This window comes from Leucopleurus acutus (assembly GCF_964270905.1).
Source record: "Leucopleurus acutus genome assembly, chromosome: 2".
NCBI lineage: Eukaryota > Metazoa > Chordata > Mammalia > Artiodactyla > Delphinidae > Leucopleurus > Leucopleurus acutus.
The window spans coordinates 189,097,204-189,122,364 of record NC_139143.1 but is presented as its reverse complement, the minus strand read 5'-3'; the positions used below and the strand labels follow the sequence as shown (position 1 = coordinate 189,122,364).

The 25,161-nt window shown below is 57.0% G+C and overlaps 1 protein-coding gene across 1 annotated transcript in view; it reads right to left on the bottom strand.

The window, feature by feature from the left end:
• ACOT7 (acyl-CoA thioesterase 7) overlaps positions 1-25,161 on the bottom strand; it is a gene marked incomplete at both ends in the record, with an annotated part of 90,202 nt that overhangs the window by 53,710 nt on the left and 11,331 nt on the right. The window contains 4 exons of the mRNA XM_082833352.1: positions 2,396-2,510; positions 7,822-7,913; positions 11,835-11,991; positions 18,660-18,777. Of these exons, the coding sequence (XP_082689478.1) occupies positions 2,396-2,510; positions 7,822-7,913; positions 11,835-11,991; positions 18,660-18,777 (482 nt within the window). The remainder of the gene's footprint in view (positions 1-2,395; positions 2,511-7,821; positions 7,914-11,834; positions 11,992-18,659; positions 18,778-25,161) is intronic.

Sequence of the window (25,161 nt, the reverse complement as noted above, 5' to 3'; positions counted from 1 at the left end):
AGCCACTTTCCATTAATCTCATTAGAGAACAACAGACCCCGAAAAACATCATGGATCAGGTTTACAATCAGAGGATGGCAAACAGAAAATTATCTCATGAGTGAAGGAACTTAAACTGACTGAAAACCCTGAGTAATCTCAGTTCCCCAAACAGTCCGTCAAAGGAGTAAACCAGGATGAACCTCATGCCTCTCAAAGCTCAAGACTGAGCCTTCGGCCCCAGCCTCCATCCAGCACTGGCCAGTAACCGCCCAAGGACAGGTGGGTCCAGCCCCCAGATGCCAGCCAGCGCCTCTTCTGAGCTCCCCTCTTTGCTGCTTTTGGGCTGACACTGTCTCTACCCTTCTGTCTCTTACAGAATTTGGGGCCCTCCCCACGTTTGTGGGTAACACAGGACGACCTCATCTTGAGGTCCTTAACTTGATTCCACCTGCAAAGGCCCCTTCTGCGAATAAGGTCACAGTCACAGGGCCCAGGGACTGGGCGAGGACCTGTCTTCCAGGGTGAGGAGTGCTGCCTTTGGCCCGCTCCAGCCTCTCTCCCAGGAACGCGCCCGGCACCGAGTCTGTGCCTTTCCCGAGGCCTCTCGGCCCCTCTGCGTCCCTCTGCAGTCCTCCGTGCCTTTGCCTGACCTGCTTCCTGAAAGCAGAGGCTGGGCCTGAGGTTGCTGCCTGATGGTGGCATGTGTCCCAGGGCCTGGATACACTTGAGTCATCACAAGAGCCCGCAGGCCTGTGGACTACCGTCTATTTACATTTTATTGTTAAAAGATACAACTTTATCAGGTTTCATCAAAACAGCAACATTTTATTATACCAATAGGTTTTTCTTTTTTTCCTTTTTTTTTTTTTTTTTTTGGTGTTTGTTGAAAATGCAGAACAGTGGACTTCCCTGGTGGCACAGTGGTTAAGAATCTACCTGCCAATGCAGGGGACATGGGTTCGAGCCCTGGTCCGGGAAGGTCCCACACGCCACGGAGCCACTAAGCCCGTGCACCACAACTACTGAGCCTGCGCTCTAGAGCCCACGAGCCACAACTACTGAGCCCGTGTGCCGCAACTACTGAAGCCCACACACCTAGAACCCGTGCTCCGCAACAAGACAAGCCACCGCAGTGAGAAGCCCGCGCACGACGACAAAGAGTAAGCCCCCGCTGGCCGCAGCTAGAGAAAGCCCGCATGCATCAGCGAAGACCCAATGCAGCCAAAAATAAATAAATAAAATAAATAAAAAAGCAGAACAGTAAGGACACCAACCTCCAGTGCCCTGGCCTTCACTGTGGGCAGGTGAGGGTGGCACTCAGGAAGGATGAGCATGAGGGGAGCCCTACACAAGCCGCACAGACACTGCCAGAGGTGTCAAGCGCACCCCCGATAAACGACAGAATCCGAAACCCAGAAAGTCCTGTCCTAGTCTGCACGCCTGCAAGGTGTTCACCAGTCCCGACCCCCTACACCCACCCTGATGCCAAAGGTGGGCTGCAGCCAGGAAGGCAGGCGGGCGGGCAGGCGGGGCTTTCTCCAGCCCCCGCACTAGAGCTCACCGCGCTCCTCCTCAGCGGCAAGCGGGCAGAGCCCAGGGCACATGGAGCAGCAGAGGGACGCCCTGGGGCCAGTGCTCAGACGGCAGTCCAGGACCAGATCAGGAGCCACAGCACCCGCGCGCAGGGCCCCTGAGGAGTCGCTCCGGGACCCAACATGGAACGTGGACACCCATCACAGGAGCCCGGCCAACATGGGGAGGTTGAGGGCGTGCAGCCCGCTCTCCACACGGTAAGACGTGGTCACTGTGTGTGCAGAGGAGGGTGATGTGCGTCACCAGGCCCCAAGCCCCCAGGCCCAGCCCTGCACGGTGTTCTGGCAGGGACTCGGGAACCCTCCCTCACCTGTTTGGACTGTGGAGGTGCGTCCTGTTAAAGCCGACAGCCCGGACTTACAGGCACAAGGATGAAGACTGGAAGGCAGCAGCCCCGGGCGCTCAGAGTCTGTCTAACTTGAGGCCGCGTCTGGGCGGCGGGCCGGGGAACAACAATGTGGGAAACGCTGCTGCCCTTCTGTCTTTTTCATGAGCTGGAAATCCCGTCCAGAACACACTCTCAGGCGAACTTGGGGGACAAATTCTCCGTGGCCAGGCGTGCGTCCCTCTGCCTGGGAAGCAGGGCCTCTCCCCACGGGGGCCTCCAGGTCAGCACTCTACGGGAGCAGACGCACTGAGGCCTGCGGGGTTGGTTGTGCGACTGGGAAGGGGCTTGCAAGGTGCAGGGCCAAGGGGACAGTGCTCCCGGGACCCCAGGGCCTGTCCCAGGAGACAGCACCAGGGGACGCACCGGCCCAGGAAGAGGACGCTCATGAAGTGGCTGCGCTGCCTCGGCCCCGGCCCACACCCCAGCTCCTACCTGGGTTCAGGACGGGCTGGATGATGTCCCCGTTCCGCCACGTGGTCTCCATGCGCTCCAGCTTCTGGGCCTCGTAGCGCTTGCGGCCCTCCTCCTCCTGCCCCTGCCGGGAGTACTGCGGGGGGCACAGGAGAGGGTCAGGTCCGGGCCCCAGGCTCGGCTGCTGTGCGCGCTGCCTTTCTGTGACTGGAACTGTCTATTCTTTCTTTGATAGTATATGTTTAATATAAATAACGAAAACACAGAGAAGGGGAAAATATCATGTATTCTTCCCCCTGCAAGAGTGCCTGGGTCAAATGTTTGCGTTACGTCCTCCCTAGAATTATTTTCATGCCCGGGTATAAATAAAAGGTACTGCAATGCTGTATGTGAAGTTCAAAGTCATGGTATTTCCTCCTCTCCCTGTATCCTCCTACCATAATTTATGTGATGGATCCGTCATATCTGGGCCTTTAGTTTGCTCCCAATTTTTGACCATTAAAACAATATCAGGGACTTCCCTGGTGGCGCAGTCGTTAAGAATCCGCCTGCTAATGCAGGGGACACGGGTTTGAGCCCTGGTCCGGGAAGATCCCACACGCTGCGGAGCAACTAAGCCCGTGCGCCACAACTACTGAGTCTGCGCTCTAGAGCCCACGAGCCACAACTACTGAGCCTGCGTGTTGCAACTACTGAAGCCCACGCACCTAGAGCCCGTGCTTCGCAACAAGACAAGCCACCGCAATGAGAAGCCCGCGCAACGCAATGAAGAGTAGCCCCCGCTCGCCGCAACTAGAGAAAGCCCGTGTGCAGCAACGAAGACCCAATGCAGCCAAAAATAAATACATAAGTAAATGTATATAAAAAAAAATCATACTGACAATCTCAGCCACTTACCATGTTATACCTACCCCATTCCTTCCTGGGATTCTTTCCTGCACATAGAACTACAGAGTCAGGGAGCCCCAGGAAGGCTGCACCCCCTCTCCCACAAACAGGGAGAGGAGGGAACAGGTCCCCGTGTGCCCCTAACACTGGGCAGCCTCACTCTGCTGACTCCTGGCCAGCTGACACCCACCAAAGCTAAAACAGCCCCCCTGACGCTTTCCTAATGGATCACGGGGGTTCTGACCCAAGAAGTTAAAAATAAAGGTGACAATCAAGGTTGGCACAATGGAGAATGTCGGGCCCTCTGGTGCCCACCGTCCTGGGGCCCAGTGTAGGGAACACCCCCTACCCTGGGATCCATCAGACAGGCCCGGGGTCCACAGGCCCCCTGACCGGCCTCACCCTCCCTGCTGACCCCTGCCTAGCCGCTCTCCTTCTGATGGGCTCTGACTGCTGCCCTTCCATCCATTCTACCTGCATCTCCTGCTGAGCCTGCGGAATAGCCGCCAGGCTCAGGGCCCCGTGTGCTCCTCTCTGCCCCCTGCAATTTCAGACCTTCTTCCAAAAGCCGCTTTTAAACATCTTGCTTTTCCTGCTCGTGGCTCTGCTCCAAAACTGCCCAGGTCTGAACACATTCCGTGGCTTAATTACCATTATCTTGGGCTTGCGACCCCGTCTCTAAAGGAGGCTGTGAAAGGAGCTGAGTGGTTTGTTCAAAAGAAACAAAGCATGGTGAGTATTCAAGTTGCCGTGGACAAAGCCTCTTCCTCCATAAACAGATGGTTCCCCCACGTCCCACCACACAGAGCAATGCCTCTAAGTGTAGAGTTTGTGCTGTGCCTTTCTAGTAAAACTCAAGGGTGTCTTACGTGTCCTCAAGAAATGCCTTTTTAAGAGACTTTTGAAAAACGAGCCAACCTCCACAGTCTTATAAATCCTCGTGTCCAGCACACTCCTCAGACCTCTGCAGTCACACGGGGACCGATGAGGGCCCCGGTCCTGACACGGGCGACGAGGACCAAGAAAACGCAGCCTGTTCACAAACAAACGCCTGCTGGCTTTAAATCTGGGGACAACATCATGGGAACATCCTGATGATGGGCTGGCACTCAACTCTCACCCCCACGGACTCATCAAACTCAGCTGTTTTGAAGCAGGAGACAGCTAAGCTCAAACGTCCAAGGCAACAGTCAGTGCGAGCCTTTTAACTCAAGCTCATGTTTAGACACCGATAAAAACCAGTGTCCACTCTCCAATGGCCCCCAGCCTCTCGGGGGCCACAGCTGTCCCCGGCCACCGCAGGGGTCTCTTTTTCCATCACAGGGCCACTGAGGTCACTGTTCCCTGGGGCAAGAGGTGGAGCAAAGTGACAAAGTCCTCACTGAGTGACACTGCAGGGGGAGAGGTGGGCTTCCCCCAGGGAGATGCACACATGTGGTCGGTCTACACACGCACATGTATGTGTGACAGCGGGTGTGTGTGTGTGTGTGTGAGATGCGTGTTCTGTGTGTGAGATATCTATGTATGTGTACGTGTGAGATATACGTATGATCAACCTGTGTGTAATATATGTGCATGTGTGAGACGTAAGATACACACGTAGACAGAGAGACGTATGTGTTCTTAATAAATGACTGCTACCAGTGAAGGGTCGGCAGGGGGATGCTGGCAGGACATAAGGAAGTTGGATGGTCGAGCTACCAGCACCTGAGCATAAATGCCCACGAGAGCCAGACCCGAGCTTTCCAGGACCCGATATCGCATGACTCAGCTGCGCCGTGCCAATGAAAAGAGCAGAATGAAACATTTCAAATGAAATGATGAAACGAAAATAGTTCAAATCAACTGAAGGCTTATACGTGGGCCTAGCATGTGTGGGGGGAAGAAAGTGCAAATAAACACTAGCAATGGCTGCAGCTGGGAGCCGTATGGCTTCTCCCATCTGGAGCTCTCTCTGCACCCGATGGGAGGCTTCCGACACTCGCCTCTAACACGGGCAGAGTGGATATTTATGTCTTATCAAACTCGGCTAAACAAAGGGAAGGGGAAGGTACCGGGGTCTCCGCCAGAAGGTGGGAGGGAGGGCAGGGGACGAGAGGGGTGATACAGAGAGCTGCCCTGTCCCTGCAGAGACAGCGGAGACTGACACTGCCCACCCGCCCCTCCTCACTCCCCGCCACTGGCTAAAAACCCACTGGCTCTCAGCACTCAGGCCCCTGAGAAGCCAGAAGGAAACAAAAGCTAATGTGTTTGGCCCAGGAATCTCTCTTCAGCAGCAACCCCTTAAGATCCACCATGTGGTGCTGAAACCAGAGATATGGCCTGCTAGAGATTTCTAAACTGTGTAGCATCTGAAAATTAGATCAGTTAAATAATGTGCCTGAGTGTTTACATGTGATGTGGCTAATTTAACACCAAGTGCTTAGTGGGAAAGATGAAAGCAGGGGTTAGCATGCTTGTAATCTCTAAAGGGAACCGTCACTGCACCTCAGACTCACGCCTGCTTCTTGGGTTTGAAAACCCCTCAGTTAGTGCTGCTTGAAAATGATGCAATTTCCATCTTGCCAGCAGCAGAGAGGAGAGCAGCTCCAGGAAGAATGCGGGCGGGGTGGGGGGAACACAGAGAGACAGAGACGGAGAGAGAGCTGGAGAGAGAGAGAGAGAGAGAGAGAGAGAGAGAGAGAGAAAGACAGAGGTGGGCTGGACTGAAGGCCAATGTTCTGGGTTGAACGGCGTCCTGTCAAAATTCCTGTCCACGTGGGACCTGTGCATGTGACCTTTTTGAGAACTAGGGTCTGTGCAGGTGTAATTAGTTAAGACACGTGCACACGCACATACACAGACAAACAGACAGACAGACAGACAGACACACACACACACACACACACACACACACACACACGGGAACTCAGCCAGATGACAAGAGAAGCAGAGGTTAGAGTGATGCCCCCACAAGCCAAGGAATGCCTGCAGCCCCCAGGAGCTGGAAGAGGCAGGAAGGATCCCCCGCAGAGCCTCCAGTGGGAGCCCAGACCTGCCCATGCCTTGATTGTGGACTTCTGGCCTCAGAACTGGGAGAGAATGAACTCAGTTGTTGAAGCTCCCCAGACTGTGTCACAGCAGCCCCAGAAAACTCAAACAGGTGGGAAGCGTGGGAACCATCCGGCTCACACCCTGGCCCTGAGCGCCCCTCTCTCCTCACACGTGGAGGGACAGGTGCCACCGATGCTGGCCTGGTGCTCCTGGCACTACCGCCCTGCCCTCAGGGTACCAAACCCTGGACCACCAACCTGATGCAGACCAAGGTCTAAGCACACTTCCTGTTCTGCATGGAGAGAGCTCCTGCTACCAAGATTCTTTTTTAAAGTCTAGACTAAACGGCAGCTGGAGCCCAGCAGCTGGTCACCCCCCAGGAAAAGGCCCCGCCGGAGCCTGGACTGCGTCCATAGAGGCCCAGGCAGGGTCCCAGGTCAGATGTGAGCTGGCACAGGGAGAGGGCAGGGAACGCCCCCGGGCTGACATCTGCAGCAGCACAACGAGCAAGCCCCCCATCACCCCAAGTGACCCAGGCCCACAGGAAGGTGCGCAGGGGGGGAGACGGGGTGGGAAGGGCTTGCAGTGGGGGGGAGGGGACAGGGACCGTTCCTCCGTGTGCTCTATACCAGGGGTCCCCAACCCCCTGTTAGGAGCCAGGCCGCGCAGCAGGTGAGCGGCGGGTGAGCGAGCGAAGCTTCATCTGCCGCCCCCCATTGCTCGCATTACCGCCTGAGCTATCCATCCATCCCCCCCTTCCACGGAAAAACTGTCTACCACGAAACAGTCCCTGGTGCCAAAAAGGCTGGGGACCTTTTACTGCTCTATACAGCTCCTAACTGTCTGGTTCCCAGTTTTATTATTCTTAAAAGTTTCTTCTACAGATGTCTCAACCACAGAAAAATGCTCCCTGAGGGCAGACACTGCTAAGCCAGGCCCCGGCCCTCTGAGAACGGCCCTCCCTCACAGGGGTTAGAGCAGAGCACCAGGCCTCTGGGGAGAGCCGCTCAGGCGTGTCCTCGGGACATCCTGGGCCAGGGGAGCCACACGAGGAGTGGGGTGCCGTTAGGGAAGGAGCTAAATCCCTCTATCAGCCCAATGTGCCCCCTCCAAACGCCTGCCCCCCGAGCCTGCCTGCAGCGGGGCCCCCGGGAGTGAACATGGCCAAGTCTCTTCGCCCAGAGATGCCTCTGTCCACAGCAAAACCAAAATGAGAGGAACCAAGGCAGGAAGCAGACACGGCAGGGGGAGAGAGCGGGGCTGAAGCAGAGACGTCCCAGCCTGTGCCCCCAGGACTGGATGCCCGGCACAGCCCCGTCACCCGCCTTCCCTCCGGCCAGGCTCCTCTGGGAGGGGTGTCCGCGGGGCCCAGGCCAGCCCCCACTGGCATTCCCAGCATGAAGGATCCCAGGAGGGACGCCCCTTCCCATTGAGCCTCCTGCTGCAGCCCAGCCCTGCCCGATGCTGCTCTCCTAGGACCCGGGCCCCTGCCACCCACCCGGGAGAAGTGGGAGGGGCCTCCTTACCACCACCGGAGGCACCTCCAGGACCTTGTCCACGTTCTTCAGCGACAGGGGCACATACCACAGGGTGGCCTTATTGGTCAGCTTTTTGGTACCTTCAGAGAAGACAAACACGTGAGTGATGGCTGGGAGCCGGCAGGGCGCCGGGCACAGGGCAGGCAGGGTCGATGCCACCTCTGGCCCCCACCCCCAAGGCCTTCTTCAGCCGTGAGGTGCACGTGTGGGCACAGACCGGGGAGAGGCATGGCCTCCAGCCTGCCCCCACCCTGAGGCTGCTGGAAAGACTGCAGGTCACCCGGTCTAAGCCTGGGGGGCCTGGGCCTGTCGGCTTTCTAGCACTTTCTAACTCGGAAGGCCCGCATCTGGAGGGCACCGACTCCAGACAGGCCTCCGGGGAGCCTCCGGAGCGAGAGGGAGGGAAGGGCTGTGGGGAGGGGCAGACTGGCCACCAAGAAGAGCTCCGGCTGGACAGGAAGCAGCTCATGGACCTGAGGCGGAGGGGCGGTGGAGGCAGAGCCCACCCAGGCAGCGGGGCCACAGCCCAGAGCACAGCCATGGGGTCGGCTCATCACAGCTCTGCCCCCGCGGCCCCTCCCTTCCCCAGGGCCACCTCCTTCCAGGTGGGAGGCGCCACACCAGACACTTTTGCTGCTGGTGACTCAGCACTCCAATGCAGAAGCTTCCAAATGGGGGCTGAGAGAGGGCGGTGGGCTGCTGGCTTCTGCTCTGGGCTGAAGGACAGGAAACAGAACCTTCGTTGGGGCTCTGAGCCCAGCCTCAGGGCAGAGTGGTGCCGTCAGGGCGGGAGGCATGTCTAGGCTGAAAACCATGGGCCAAAGGAGCCTGGAGATCACTTGGTCCACACCCCTCACTTGTACAGGAGGAGCTTGAAGCCCAGAGAGGTCAAGGGGATTGCCTAGGCTCACACAGCAACTCGACGCCATTCTGAGTACAGACCCGGACCTCCCAGGTCCCAGTAATTTCAGAGAAGTGTTTTCAAGGAGGCCTTTTAGAGTTGCCTCTTCAACATGGACGATTCCCTATGTGGTGGCGATCAGGAGAACTGCAGGACAGAGAGAGGAAGTGGAGAAGCAAGGAGCAGCCCGGGGGCGGGGGGCTTGCCCTGAAGTCCCCCTCAGTAACTCACTTCCTACCAGTTCCTTCTGACCTGCCTTCCCAAGGCGAACCTGGGCCTTCAGTTTCCTCCCCTTAAACGTAGCCCCGAGGACCAAGCCAAGCCCTGGCGGGTCAGTTAGAAAGAGGGTGAGGCCCCTGGCGCCCAGGCCTGCTCCTCACGCCAGGATGTCCACCGCTCTGCCCGGCTCCACGGCACCACCAGGACCACAGGCAAATAACACGGCAAAACATCTTCACTGCACTTTGACAGAGTGAATCTGACAACCTGCTTTGGGGAATAAAGATTTCCTGTTTGACTCAGCTAGAGCCAGCCTGACAAGCTGGTTTCCATGGAAACCCCAAGTGGCCCTCCTCCAGACCCAAATGAACACCGTGGAGCAAATACGGCAAAACACGCTAATTGTACTTTATCATTTAATAAAACCATCAAAAGACAAGTGCAGTGCTAAAAACATCTATTCTGAAATCTTGAGAGCTCCCAGCTCTTTTCTGGAGTGATTCGCAGCACTCACGTCCCAGTTAGCTTAATATTGTGACAGTTGCCGGAGATGAATGAGCAAAGGTTTGCTGGTTGTCTGCCTGGGCGCATGCTCGCCCGGCTGCCTCACGGCAGGCGGCAAGGCCCCGAGCGAGGGGGACGTACAGAACGGGGGCTCTGCCCCCTGGGGTCTCAAAACACGGAGACGGCACATGAACAGCTTCAGGGTTCAGCCTGGTTGCCTGTCTGTCCGCCCAGCCCGGTCCCCCCACCTGTCCGAGTCCACCCGCTCACCTGGCCCGTGTTCACAGAGCACCTGCTGGGCGGCCCTGCCCCGGACCAGGCGGCCACATGGCCTGCCCTCGTAGGGCTCCCATCCTCGTGGACACGCGGGCAGAGGTGCATCAAGACAGGAAGGCCTCGAGACACAGGGTCCCAGAGTAAAAGAGACTCACACAGATCCAAACGTGGAAAGACGGAGAGAGTGTGAGAGATGCACAGACACGGTGCTGAGACCCAGAGAGGGGCACCCGGATGTGAGAGTAAGGGAGGGGGCGCCCGGCCCTTCAGCAGGGGCTCCAGGGCAAGGCGGGCAAGGTGACTGAGACGTGTAGAGAAGGCACAGCCCCAGGGCTCCAGGTCTCGCCGTCCCCATCCTGTGATCCGGCCCTGGGGTCTTCCCGGGGCCTCGCCCCCCGCACCCCATCTGGAAAGGCTGGGCAATGCTGGCCGGCGCCCCTGTGCTCTGAGCTTGGTCCCTCTCACAAGCACAACGCCCGGCCCGCTGTCCCGGGAGCCCGTGCTCCTCAGTCACTTCTCTCCTTCTCGGGGCAGCTCAGGCTCTGCGTGTCCATCCTTCAGGGTCAGGGCGGCTGGGGACACTGGCGGGTGCGGAGCATCCTGACTGCGGGGCGGGGGCTGTCATCTCGCCACCGCAGCTCTGGGCAAGCGCTGCCTGCCTCCTGCCTGCTCCTGCCCCCAGAGGGGGGATCCTGCAGAAAGTGGGCTGGGGCACGTCCTTGTAGACAGGCCCGCTTCCCCTCAGCGCAGAGGCCCAAATCTTCCTGACTCATCCACTCCTTCATTCATTCACTCATCAGTGACTGAGTCCGCGGCTGTCGTGAGCCAACGGGAAAGCATGGCCCTTTCCCCTCTTGTGTCAGGAGCAGGGAGGCTCAACCCCCAGCACAGCCCAGGAGAGCAGGGCTGGGTCACGTGGAGGGGGGAGGGGGGAGGGGGATGGAGGGAGGGGCCCGGAGGGGCCCGCCCCCGCCCTGCCCTGGGCCTCCTCCCAGTGGGCTGCCAGCCCCAACGTGGGGAGTCAGGGCCAGAGGACCCCTTTCTGTGCCACAGCCCGAGACCAGCATCCAAGGTCCCTTAGATGCCAGAGCTTTCTGCCAAAGACCGGGCTCAGGCCACAGACGCAGGACATGGGGCACAAGCCCACTGACCGCTCCCCACCCCCGCCCCAGGCCGTGGCTCGGCTTAGTCGTTCCCTGTGCAGTGGCTGGGCCTGCTGCGGTCACCGCAATGCTCCAGATGAATAACTGAGCTCCTGGCCCGTGTTGGGGAGAAGCCTGGAGCCCGTTAAAGATCTCTGAGCACAGCGCTCTGCAGGCAGCCACGGCTGAGGAGAGGGCATCGGGAGGAGGGACAAGGACCCAGGCAGCTCCTTCCTCTAGAATGAGCACGGACTCTCCTCTGGGTGCAACAGCGGGTGGCCTGGGACGAAGCAGTGGGCAGTGAGGGGCCCAAGGGGCCTGCCTGCCTCAGCATCTCCGTTATAAAAAGCAGTGACTGTGAACCGAAGCCACACTCCCCTGCAGTGCCCAGTGGGAGGGTGAGAAGGGGTTTCCATGGTTACCACTCCGAGGAAGAGAATATTCAGATCAAAGCAGAGTCAAAGGTTCGCCCAGGGAGCTCCAGCCTAGGCCTGCCTTGCGGGGCCCAGGGGAGCAGAGCAGAAGCCAGGGCAGCGCCTTCCAAGGGGCAGCAGCTTCCAAGGGGTAGCAGCTCCACCGTGCAGGGAAGGGCAAGGTGGGGGCTGGGGAGATGGCAGGGGGGCCGGAGGGCGGCATGCGCTCTCCCAGCCCGTTCCCACCCTTCTGCCCGGACCAGCTGGCCGCCAGGCCCCTTCCTCCCCAGGAAGGCAGGGGGGCCGTACCCTGGGCTCGTTGCCTAACTCGTCTGCGCCCCTGTTTCCCCGTCTGCAAACGAAGCAAGGATGGCAGAAGTCCCTGCTCACAGGTGGAGGCGGAAATGCAGGGAGGTCACCCACAGACAGTGTTAGGACCATCCAGGGGCAGCCAGCCCTCAACGGACGTGGGCTGCGGCTGCTGCCTTATTTCTACTGTCACCGTTGCTCCCAACCCCGCAGGCGGGCTCAGCAAGAGGAAGTTACCTGTGAGGATGTTTTCGGACATCACGTGGACCTGGACCTCCACTGAATGCTTGGAGGTGTAGGTGATCTCTGCACTGACGTGGGCCACCTCGCCAATGCACATGGGCGACAGGAAGTCCGTGCGCTCCACCTGGGCCAGGGCGGCCACACAGCACTCCTGCAAAGACCAGAGGCGGGTCAGCCTCCCACGAGGCCCCACCCTGGACACGCTCCCCCAAAACGGCCCTTGGTTTTTTCCCCACTGTTAAAGTAACGCAAGTTATTGCCACCACGCACTCCTACGTGCAAAACCAGATGAGGCACTGCCCGAGGGCAACCCGGCAAAGCAGTTGATACAGGCGATTCTGAGTGGTGGGGTTCCGAGCAGCCTGTTTCTTTTTTCTGACTTTTCTACAAAAGATACGTATTACTTGTATAATGAAACGTGGAAAAAGGCATACATACTTATTATGGAAAATTTGGGAAGTACAGAAAAGGAGGCAGAGGAGGGAAGATCCCTCCTCCCATCCAGAGATAACCATGGTTTCTATTTTGGGATCTTTCTTTCCAGGCTTTTTGCCCCAAGAACAGGGGTTTTACTGGTTCACTTGTTTGGCTGTCTGGCTCCTTGTTTTGCAGTTTTAGTCATAGATAGTTGTCACTTACAGTCATGTATAGTTGTCATATATAGTCTTACGTAGTTGTGCAAGCACTAACTATACACTTTCACAATCTGCTTTTTTCACTCAACAGGAGGAAAAATAACCTGCCCGTGTTGTGACAAGCTCTTAGAAATCACAGTTCTTCTTTTTAAATGTTATTTATCCTTCAAATAGGCAACCCATTCTCATGACTCAAAATTCAAAAGGAACAAAAGAGTATATGTCCCTGGCCACCCAGGACCCCTGGGTAACTGGATGGACGCAGCCAGTCAGCACATGCACGTGGGGTCCAGTGGGATCCATTTGGGAGCTCACATTCTATGAAAGTGAGGCACTTACTTCCTCATTTCTTTTCTTGACACTTTCTACGACTTCCACTTCACGATACTCCATTGCAAAGATATTTCTTAACGGCCAAATAAAATATTCTTCCATTGTTAGATTTGTATCAACCTCAGTTGTCTCTTATTATAAATAACCCTGTGATGAGGGTCCTTTTAGTTAAGTCATTTTCAGTATTGGGGATTGTTTCCAGGGTGGAAGGGACAAACATTTCGGTAGGTGTTCCCAAAGTGCTTCTCAGAAGGGCAGAGTGCTTGACGTGGCCCCAGCACTCCCGCACCAGCACTGAAAATCAGCTTTTTTTTACGTTCAGTTTTTATTGAGGTAACATTGGTTCATATCACTGTGTAAGTTTCCTGTGTAACAACGTTGTATTTCTACTGTATACCCTACAGCGTGCTCACCACCAGAAGTATAGTTTCCACCCATCACTAGACAGTCGATTCCTTTACCCATTTTGCCCCTGGGCCACTCCCCCACCCTCCTCTGCTAACCACTGCCTTGTTCTATCTATGCATTTTTGGTTTGTTCATTTATTTTTTGTCTTTTATATTCTACCTATGAACAAAATCATCAGGTATTTGTTTTTCTCCATCTGACTTATTTCACTTAGCATCATTCCCTCAAGGACCACCCATGTAGTTACAAATGGCAAGATTTCATCTTTTTTTTTTTTACCTCTGAGTAACATTCCATTGTGTGTGTGTGTGTGTGTGTGTGTGTGTGTGTGTGTATACCATAATTTATTTATTCACTCATCCATCAATGGGCCCTTAGGTTGTTCCATGTCTTGGCTGCTGTAAATAATGCTGCCATGAACACAGCGTGCAGATACCACTTGGTATTAGCGTTTTCATTTTCTTTGGATACATACTCAGAAGTGGAAGAGCTGGATCATATGGCAACTTTATTTTTAGTTTTTGAGGAACCTCCAGGCTGTTTTCCACAGTGGCCGCACCAGTTTACATTCCCACCAACAGTGCATGAGGTCCCCTTTTTCTCCACATTTTCACCAACACTGGTTATCTGTTGTCTTTTTGATAACAGCCATTCTGGCAGGTGTGAAGGGAGATCTCACTGTGGTTCCGATCTGCATTTCCTGGATGATTAGTGATGTTGAGCATCTTTTCATGTGCCTGTTGGCCATCTGTATGTCTTCTTTGGAAAAATGTCTATTCAGTTCCTCTGCCCATTTTTTAATCGGGTTGTTTATTTTTTGTTGTTGAGTTGTATGAATCCTTCATATATTTGGAATCAGCTTCCTTTCCATCCATGCTAACCGAATGACACAAAAGACCACCTTACGTGTGAGCCACAGGACCGCGGATCTTCACTGCCAAACACAGCACCTGGCACTTTTTGGACTTTCTACCAGAAACCAATCAGGGTTTTTAGGACACTGGACAGCATGGGTACCCCTGGGCTGGGTGGGGAGCAGGGAGCAGATGGGCCCACTCTCGAGGGCCTGTCAGTGCCGTGCCAGCGCTGGACTTCACTTTTCCAGCTGGTCCCCACAGCACCCCTTCTGCAGGGGTTGGAGATATTAAGCTTGTAGGTGACAGTCAGTTCAAGCTCTGGCATGTCTGCACTCTTCCCACCGGCCACCTGCCACCACCTGTGGCACCAAAGCACAGCTCTCCCACCTGCGCGAGAACTCACCTGACACCTGGCAAACATGCAAATTCCCTGACCCGCCCCAAACCCACAGAACCTGCCTCTTTGGAGGGACGCCTGGGGACCTCCATCTTCACCCCTTCCCCCGAGATCCTCAGACACACGGGGGTCCTCTGATGGTTTCTATTCCTATAAATGTCCTGGAATCAGCTCTCAACGCAGCAGAGCACGAGCTGAGCAGGCAAGTGCAGCTTGTGGCGTGCCCCCTCTGACTTGCCGGGGCCCTGTCCCCCCACCCCCGCCCCACACAGACGTGTCACCCCTGACGCTAAAACAACGCGAGGGAATTGCTGGGCGTCACCCCGTGTACATTTGTGTGGCTACAGCGCCACCCACTGGCAGAAAGCTGGAAAGGCAAGTGCGAAGTGAGGGGGGCAAGAATGCGGGGCCAGCCTCTGGGCCACTTCTGGAACTATCCAAGCTCCGCCTGCAAGACCCAAAACGAAATAAAGCAGCTGTCTTTGTTGAAGGGTGGCTAAACTATGGGATGGATATGTCCGCACACAGGTAACACTCCTATACGTTAATATTTTAAATGGAAATGCAGCTCGTTTCTTCTGCCTTTAAACATCTGAGCCTTAGATGGACCCCAGCCTTTTTAAGGCTACAGAGGCATTCCTTCACTTGTGGTGGCATCTATGGAGCCAGGCCCTGCACTCGGTGCCTGCCCCTGGCCTGGGGTCTGGTTGGGGGACGGATGACAGATAGGCACGTGGCAGGTGCTCCGAAGAGGGCAGCGTGAGGTGTGGGGGGTGGGAAGTGGGGTTCAGGTGCCGATGTGGGAGGGACAGCTGCAGGTGAGGGGCTGAGACCTGGATGCTGAGGTGTCAGGCAGGAGAAGGTGTGGGGCGCAGACACCCCAGGCAGAGGGGAGGGCAGGGCGACCCCGGGGGAGCTGGAGGCTGCTGCTGAATCCATGTCCAGCTGGGTGTGGACGGCACAGGCTGGGACCCAGGCAGCTCCAACTTGACTGGGAGCTGCCGTTTCCCGAGACCTAGCGGGCCACCCCAGGCACTCCATAAAGACCTGTGTGACCCAGAAATTCAAGACACAGGCTGACAAATGTTTATTCAGTGTGAGCGTCTCCAAGCTGTAGGTGTCTGTGGCTCCCAGCGGCTCAGACACACCCGTAAGTCCCTGCTTCAGGGCGTCAAATAGGAGGAGCGGCCCCAACCCGGGAAGCAGCCGTGAGGGTCTGATCAGCATCTAGCCCAAGAAGCACCCCCTGCCATGCTCCCGAAGGCAGCCTGAGCTGCACTGCCCATTGGGCAGAGATGCCTGGAAAACCACGGGCCTGGGCTCCTGAGGGCCACGGGGCTTTGAGCCGGGACAGCAGCTTCAGAAGCAGAGCCAGAGGAAATAGGTCTGCGCCCTGGACTCAAATCCCAGCTCTGGCACTAGCTCTTGACCTGGTCTCTCTGCAAAATACAGATAATAAATGGTACCAGTGACTGCCGCCACGATTCAAGCGGATGCTGTGTGGAGAGGAGGGGTGGGCTGCCCTGCTCTCACAGAAACGTAGGAATCAAGGTCCAGAAAGGTTAACTCCTACTGCTCTCGTTATGTGAGCTGCACCTGCCCCCTCACCCACCCAGGCCCTCGGCTGATGCCCACTCAGAGGATGCAGCTCTGTGACCTTTGGGAGCCACATGACTTTTCCGGGCCTCCGTTTCCTCACCTGCAAAGTGGGGTTAAGGAGATTGCCCAGGTAAGGAAGGTCAAGCACGCAGTGTGGCCACTGATGCATCGTAAGTGTGCATTAAACAGAAGCTCTCCGCAGACAACTACTCCAGACACACAGCTAATGGGAGCCCACTGCGTTCCAGACCTTGGCCTAGATGCTAAGGGAATCCAGCAGGGAAGTGACAGGCAAAAGTCCTTGCCCTGGTGGGGCTTACATTCTCGTGGGGGAAGCAGCCCAGAGCTAAATGAGCAAAACGCAGCGTGCCAGGAGGGACAGTGCTGTGGACAAGAGCTGGGAGCAGTGAGGGAGCCGGTTGTCGGGGACGTGGAGATCGTATTTACACAGAGACTGGAAGGAAGGGGGAGCCACGTGGGTCTCTGGGGGAAGAGCGGTCCAGGCAGGGGAAAGGGCCAGTGCAAAGGCCTTGGGGCAGGAATGCTGGCGTGGCCCAGGGGTGTGACGAGGGGAGGGAGTAGGAGCCGTGCCCTGACTTCACACGGGACGGGTTTCTCTGGCTGCTGCTGGACAGCAGACCAGGGGCAGGGAGGCCTGTTAGGAAGCTGTTAGGCAACCTGGGCAGGAAGCGGCAGTGGCTCGGCCCAGATGGCGGTGGGGCTGGTGTGCAGTGTTCGGACCTGGAACTATCCACAAGGTGAAGCCGATGGGACTGGATGTCAGGGTCCACGGGTGGGAGGAAGAGGGGGTCAACGGAGGCTCCAGAGGCCATTTACTGAGCAGAGGGAGGCCGTGGGAGAAGCAGCCTAGGAGCAGGCCCCGAGTGTGTTTTGGGGCCCACCCAGGTCGAGGGCGGATTAAGCATCCAGGGGGAGCCAGCCAAGAGGCAGCAGCTGGACAGAGGACCTCGGGGCTGTGTCGTGGTACTAGAGCCACAGGCGGGATGAGACCAGGGAGTGTGGGTGGCAGTGCTCCCGGCACACCCAGAGCCCCAGCAGAGCCATGCAGAGGCCAGCCTCAGCCCCCCGGAGCTGCCTGGGGCTCACGCCCCCTTCCTGAGCCTGGGATTCCAGATCGCTATCTTGGGGCCACCAGCCCAGAGGCATCTCCCGGCCAACAGGCCAGACCTGCACCCCAGGCTCACTCTGGGGAAGGAGTGAGAACGAACAAGTCTCGGGCAAGTATCCAAGCTCTCTGGACCTCAGCTTCCTCATCTGTGCAGTGGGGATAATACAATAACCACCTCGACCTCTAAGGGGTGTCATGAGGACGACACAAGCTAAATGCTACAGAGCTTTGCAAAACCCTAGGTGGTCACTGAACTCTGGCGGTTACCAGGGCATTGTCACCCACTTGGCCTCCCTCCCTCCCCAGTCCTGGGGCTCTTCCTTCCCAGCGTCCAGCCTCTCTTGCCAGGCCTGGCTGGGACCCTCACCGTCTCCCTCTCGGAGGGTCTACCAGGGGCCCGGTCCCCACCTCAGCCCCGGCCCCTCGGGCTCAGGCCTATCCTCACAGCCACCAGAGGGCGCTCTCTGAACGTGGCCGGGTTTGCCCCAGAACTTCAAGGGCGAACTCTTAGCAGGCGGGAGAGCCCCTTCCTCACATGGAGGGCCCCCAGCCCAACCCACTCTCACTCCTCCCCAGGCGAAGGCCCCCAGGCCCACGTCCACCCACACACACTCACCCCGGCTCGGTTCATTCTACACACGTGCAGTGCTGCACACGCATGCGCACACGCACAGTCTGCGCGGGCGTGGAATCGGCCTCTGGGCCTGGAGGACAATGGCACAGCAAGTGGCTCGCCGGGGCCCCCAGGTGCCCAAGGCCTCAGGCTTCCTTGGAGTCGCTTCCGTGCCTGCCCGGTGCCGAGTTGGCAGTTGGGGCACAAGACTGACTCCTTCCCCCAGCACCCGAGGGGGGCTTCAGAGAGAACGACAGGTCCCACAGGGCTGGGGGCCGGGCAGGAGATGATGGGCTGAATGCCCCGCAGCTGCCCTGAAGCCTAAAGCCACCAGCCTGGCCCTGTCTGGGCGGCGGGAGGAGAGCCGGCACCATCGCAGGAGTCTGTGCGGGCCTCTGCGGCCCGGAAGCCACCAAGGGGAGAGCCCAGACTTGCCTGTGGACCCAGGGTCAGTGGAGCAGGGGAGGGGTCCGGGTCCAGGCGGTGTGACACCCAGGATTAACTGCCGCCCATGGAGGCTCTGGGAGGGCTGGGCCCCCGGGGGCTCAGGAAGCTGACTCCCTGAACACAGCGGGAGGGCTGGAAAGGTGGCTCTGTCAGCTGGCAGCTCTCAGCTGAGTTTCTGGAGGTCCCCACCCCTCCTCGCTGAGCCCCAAACCAACTGCCAACACAAGGGGTCACCAGTCCAGGGCTGGAGCTTCCCAAAACCCCCCAAGGCCCGGGGACCGGGGCGGGGAAGGCTCCAGGCCTGGCCTCCACCCAAACTCCCTTCCTGACCCGACAGTGGACAGGGGTGCGGCACCGCCAGAGGGGACGCCAGGGCCCGGGGTCTTCCACGTGACGCTCACCCCGTTCTGGCTGTTGCAGTGCCGGGTGCTGATGATGGCCCCTGCCTCCTCGATCATCTTCAGGATGGTTCCTCCGTGGACGTTGCCGGCCACGTTGGCGTCATCTGGCCGCATGATCCTGGGCGGGAGGGGAGAAGCAGCAGGGTGAGCCTCGGGAAGGATGTCGCTCGTGAACAGCAGCAGCCCCGGGGAGGGGCAGAAGGTCCTCCAAAGGGCCCGATGGCTCCCAGAGAAGGAAAAAGAACTTCCCGCGTGTTTGCTCAGGGTGGGTGCTGATCTGACAGCCAGACAAGGGGCTGCAGGCTCGTGTTTCCATGTGTCTCCACCTTCCTGCCCTAGGGCCGCAGGCACCCGGCCTGGCAGGTACCAGGAAGGGCGGGTGGCGGGGACTTTCTGCAAAGGCCGTGAGCGTGGCAGCAAGGCAACCCAGCTGTGGGGCGCCCAGCGCACCTGCCCCTCCTGGTTTCCAGGACTGCCAACGACCAGCAGAGCTGAATGAGCACAAGGACATGGGCTCCGACCCCTTGGAAAATGGACAAATTCCCAGGACCACCACCTCCATCAGGAGTCCCAGGGGAGCTGGCCTCATGCGGCCACAGATGTTCTGAGAACTGGAAACAAGTCGCAGCACCCAGACCCATCAGCAGGTGAACGCCCGCTCGCCACCTGCCCCTGGGCCCTGAGAGAGCACCAGAGGGGCCCGATTCCCTGGGGTTGAGAGCTGGGAGCTCCCCAAGGTCAGGAAGGACTGAAATCCCACCCCATTTCCTTGCCGTGGGCAGTGGGGAAGCGCCGTGAAATCTGCGGAGTCCCAACAGGCCAGCGTCGTGCTCCTACCTTGGGCAACCCCAGAGAGGTTGGCACTTTCCCAGACTCCAGTCTGGCTGATGGAATCTGCCCGCCCCAGCCTCAGGCCCAGAGACGGGTACCAGGCAATGAGCAAGTGTGCGGTTCCTAGGCGCCCAGCATCCCTGGGCCCACCCAGCCTGTTCCAACCCACTGGCGAGCGTGGCCTCCGAGGCCGGACCCCCCACTCTGGGCCACGGAGCTCCACTGCCCTCCGGGTCTGGCTCCTTTCAGGCAGACTCAGAGATCGTTCCTGGCTCCCACTCTTACTAGCTGGGTGACCTGAGCAAAGCTGCCAAACCCCTCACTTCTCCGCTTCCTTGTCTGTAAAAGAGGAAGCACAGCACCGCATCTGACGGTGGGGAAAACTGAATCACTCGAGACAGTGCAGAAGACAAGCTCCGTGGCTGTGCCCGGCACACGGTCAGACTCAAACGTTCACCAGCACTTCTCCCCTCTTCTCTGAGTGTCAGCCAACTGACCGCAGGAAGGCTGGAGGCTCCAAGAAAGAGCCGTAGCTGCCATTTTCTGGAGCAAATGAGCACCGACATCCTGGGGTGACTGACAGCTGTCTGTACCTGTCGCCCATCCCCAAATGTCACCCCCTCATCCTGGGGTGCGGGCATTCAGGCCCCCTGCTTCTCACCTGCATCACTGGCTCAGGGGCAGCCACGACGGTCCCCAAGCAGTGACCAGGGGAACCCCCGGAGCACAGGAAAGAAGCGTCACTTGGCTTCTCAAATGTTCATTTTAAAAGACTTTTACATCAACTCAAAATAGATTAAAAACTTGAACACAAGACCCGAAACCATAAAACTCCTAGGAGAAAACATAGGCCTTAGCGATGAGTTTTTTAGATTTGACACCAAAAACAAAGGCAATAGAAGCAAAAGTAAACAAGTGAGACTACATCAAACTAAAAAGCTTCTGCACAGCAAAGGAGGCCACCAGCAAAATGAAAAGGCGGCCTGCGGGATGGGGGAAAACATCAATATCCAGAAGACATAACGAGCTCATGCAACGCACAGAACAGCCAAACAAACCAGCAATCCAATTAAAAAATGGGCAGAGGATCTGAATGGACATTTTCCCAAACAGGCACATGAAAAGCTACTCAACATCATTAACCAGCAGGGAAATGCAAATCAAAACCACAATGAGGGGACTTCCCTGGTGGCCCAGCGGTTAAGACTCCTCGCTTCCAAAGCAGGGCGCGTGGGTTCGATCCCGGGCCAGGCAACTCAAGATTCCATACGCCGTGTGGTGCGGCAAAAAAATAAAAACATTTAAAAAAAAAAACCAACACAATGAGATCTCACCTCACACCTGTTAGAATGGCTATTATCAAAAAGACAAGAAACAAGCGCCGGCAAGGATGTGGAGAAAAGGGAGCCCTTGTGCACTGCTGATGGGAGTGTAAACTGGTGCAGCCACGGTGGAAAACAGCCTGGAGTTTCCTCAAAAAATTAAGACTAGAACTATCATATGATCCAGCAATCTCACTTCTGGGTATTAATCTGAAGGAAATGAAATCACTCTCTTGAAGAGATATCTGCAGCCCCACATTCACTGTAGCATTATTTACAGTAGCCAAGACATGAAACAACCTAAGTGTCCACTGATGGATGAATGGACGAAGCAGACATGGTGTGTGTGTGTGTGTATAATTCAGCCATAAAAAAGAAGGAAATCCTGCCATTTGCAACAACACGGATGGACCTTGAGGGCAGTTAAGATCCATTAGATAAGTCAGACAGAAGAAGACAAAAACTACTTCATTTTCCTTATACGTGTAATCTAGAAAGCTCAAACTCATAGATACAGAGAACACACTGGTGGTTGCCAGAGGCCGGAGGGGTTCCGGGGGGATGGGTTAAAACAGGTGAAGGGGGTCAAAAGGTACAAACTTCCAGTTATAAAATAACCCATGGGGATGTAATGTACAGCACGGTGACTAAAGTTAACAACACCATGTCATATATTTGAAAGTTACCGAGAGAGTAGATCTCAAAAGTTCTCATCACAAGAAAAAGAAATTATAGCGATGTGAGATGATGGGTGTTAACTGAACTTACCGTGGTGATCATTTCACCACACACACGTATGCCAAGTCACCATGTTGTACAGTTTTATATGTCAATCATATATCCATACAACTGAAAATATAAAATAATTAAAAATTTTAAAAACTTTAAGTTTAAAAATTTCAAGCTTATACCAGAGTTGTGGGGTTTTTTTAAGCTTAAGAGGTAGCCAATTCAAATAACAAAACTGCTGTATCAGACTCTTTCCTTTGTATTTGTTTTCAACTTAGTAAAGACCAGATGGTGCATCTCTGCATGCGGGAACCAGTGCCTGGTGGATGCCGAGGTGGGGTAAGGGCTGGGTGGGGGTTCCAGACAGGTGAGGACCAAAACGTTTTGACACCAGGAGTACCAGAGCCTGCCTCTGGCGGAGCCTGGTTCCTTTCTGTGGGTTTGCCTTTCCCAGTCTGTAAAGTGGAGCTGCCCACGCCAGGCTGGTGCAGAGGGATGCAGGGCCAGGGGGAGAAGTGCAGACAGAGGGCCCCAGGGTGCAGGAGGAAGTGCTTGCATCCGGCAGGACCCTGAGGAGGAAGGGACTGATAAGGAGGTGGCCTCTGAAATAGCAGAACAGGGGATGGCGCCTGCGCCACCCTGCCACACTGGGGGTCCCTGGGGACACCACGCCATCAACATCCCACTGCCCCCGGGGTCCCTGGGCACTTAGGAGTAAATGCCAGGCGCTCCAGACTGCATACTCTCCAGCCCCCTCCCAACCTGGTCACCCTGGGTCCTGCCCCAAGGACCGTCCTAACCCCCCAGGCCGGCTGGCCACCCAGGCAGGCAGCGCAGACACAAACCTTCCCCCAGGACCTGACCCTGACTCGGCTCTGCAGTTCCCACAGACACAGGGGGGCAAGAGCCCAGCTCACTCACCCCTTTCCTGTGGCCCCAAATCAAGACTCCTTCCCCATGGCCTCACTGTGGTTCCTTCCTGGCCTCCATCTGCATGCTGAGCTGTGATCCCACACCTGCCCTCCCTCCCTCCAAAGGGCTCAGGAGCTGCTGGGCAGGGTCCTCCTCAACCCACCTTCCACAGAGCTCCCCCTACGCGTGTCACCTCCAGGCAGGACTGGGAGGAAGGAGGGCCGCCAGGAGAACACGCGGCCCCTCTGTGGAGCTTCTGTTTTCCCACTTTTAGTAAAGACATGGGTATGAAAAGTGCTTCACTATTAAAAAAGAAGAAAAGACAGCCCAGCAGACGAAGCACGATGCCACGCGGCACTGCCCACGGGTGTCTGAGCAGGGACGCAACGGGGCGATACTGGGCTTGCACGCTGGCCGGCTGCGGCCGTGCAGGTGTCTGAGTCCAGGATGCCGAAGCTCTGGGTTTTCGAGAGAAGCTGGCAAGATCCAGAGTCTAACGCGACATCTCCTGGTATCTGACTGGCCACGCCCGACTGAAATGTTTCAACCCCACGCAGGCAGCTCGGGGGGCGGGGGGCCGGGGGACAGAGCAGGTGGCGGGCCTGACCCAGTCCTGGGGGGAGACTCTGTGTGACCCATTCTCCCTCCCACCTCTCTCTGCCCCTCTGCCCATGCTAACCTGCGACTCCCTCGCTCCTTGGACCCCAGAAACTTCAGAGGACAGTGGAAGGTCAGCCCAGGGAACCCTGCCGGCTTCCCACCCCTCACGTCCTCTCAGCCAGCCGGTGGCACAGACACTGCCTCTGGTGAGCATCCTCTTCACCATCCTCCACTCCCCCCCGCCCTCCCAGCAGTGGCGTCTGAATGTCACCATGTCACCCACTGCCCCTCCCCTTCTACTCCAGCTGCTCCTGTCCCAGAGCACAGGATGAGATGGCCAGGGCTGGGCCCGTGGCTAACCGAAGTAGACACCACCCGGACTCTGCTCCCCTCCGGAGCAGACACAAAGCTGATGACAGGAGCGCGAAGGAAGCTGCACAGACCCGGGTCAAGGAGTCACTCCCAGACGGGGCAGCCACTCACCTGGACGCCGGGGAAAACTTCGCAGAGGACGTGACACCTGGGCCAAGTCCTGGAGGGGGAGCAGGGCTGAGCCAGGGACAGGGGGCAGGGGATGTTCCAAGAAGAGGGCGCATCTCAGGGGAAGGCCCCAGTGCTGGGAGAGCTCGGTGGGTCCAGAAACAGATGACAACCCCCCAACGCTGGCCAGCAGCCTGTGGGGAGACGGGGGTGAAGAGGGGAGCGGGACGATGGAGCCAGGAGCTTGTCACAAGGGCCTGGGGCTGGCTGGGGATGGCGTCTGGACTTGTCCTGGGGGATGGGGCGGCTTCGGGGAGACCAAGGCAGGGCTGGTATGTGGGGAGTCACTTGGGGACCAGGGGTGGGGGGGCTTCTTCGTCTGCCTCTTGCCTCCCAGCCCTAACCCACTGCCTACCCCACTGCCCCAAGAGTCCCTCTTCTTAAGCAGGAGTGCACTCCCCTGCTCAGACCCTCCAGGGCCCCTCCTATGGAATAAAGATTCAACATCCAACTCCTGGGACTTCCCCCGGTGATCCAGTGACTCCCGCGCTTCCACCGCAGGGGGAGTGGGTTTGATCCCTGGTCAGGGAACTAAGATCCTGCATGCCGTGCGTGCGGGGTGGCCAGAAAAACAAAAGATTCAACTTCCTAGTGAGGCGTTCGAAGCTCTCAGGGATCCGGAACTTTTCTCGCCTGATCTCCCACTGTCCTGCAGGGCTCCAAGCTGCACCTGCCCAGACCAGCGCTGCTGGCCAGGCACACCCAGACCTTCCCACCGCCCTGCCTGTGCCCACCTGTCCCGAGGGGCTCATCGATGAACGGGGAGCATGAGTGGATACAACCTCCTGGAGGGCAACCTGGTGTTATCGTTATCCGTCCAAACTCCAGATGCATAGGCTGCTCTGAGCCAGCCATTCCACTGAGAGGAATTCACCCTACAGATGTTGGCACACATGATTAAACCAAGTGTGTTCAAGGTTACTCACTGCAAAGCTGTTTATCATGCAAAGACTGGCCGTGTCCTAAATGTCCACCAATAAGGGACTCAGATTAACTTATATCCACACAACACAAGAGTGCACAGCCCCAAGCAAGAGGGAGGAACGGTCTAGAAGAAGCACCATTAGATGAAAAAAGGCAAAGCGCAGAATGATGGGAACCAGGTGACTACACCTGCAGGCCCCGTGTAGACCATCCCTGGAGGGAGGCCAGGGAAACTGAAAGCTTTCGTTGCCCTTGAGAGGGGAACTAGCGCCTGGAGTCAGGGTGGTGTGCTCTAAGAACAAAGAAGAAGAACAAAGAGTTACAGGACTCCCATCACTCTGTCACAATGGGACCACTGCCATGTCCCAGGGCCCTCCCAAGCAGCATGCCCTGTCCCTTTCCCATCCATATAAGGAAAGACATTTGCCTCTTTCTAAGGAAAGACAGTTTTCCTCCCGCTCAGCACGCTGAAAGTATACATACGCTGACCAGTTAGCAGATGACTCGCAGGTCCCCTGGCTATAAAAACAGACAAGCAACCCATGCTCATTGTCGACTTTCCCTGGCTACCAGGAAGTCGGCCAGCTGTTCTTGCAGCAACGCTTCTCTTTAATAAACTGTCTTCCTTACATTCTTTTCCAACC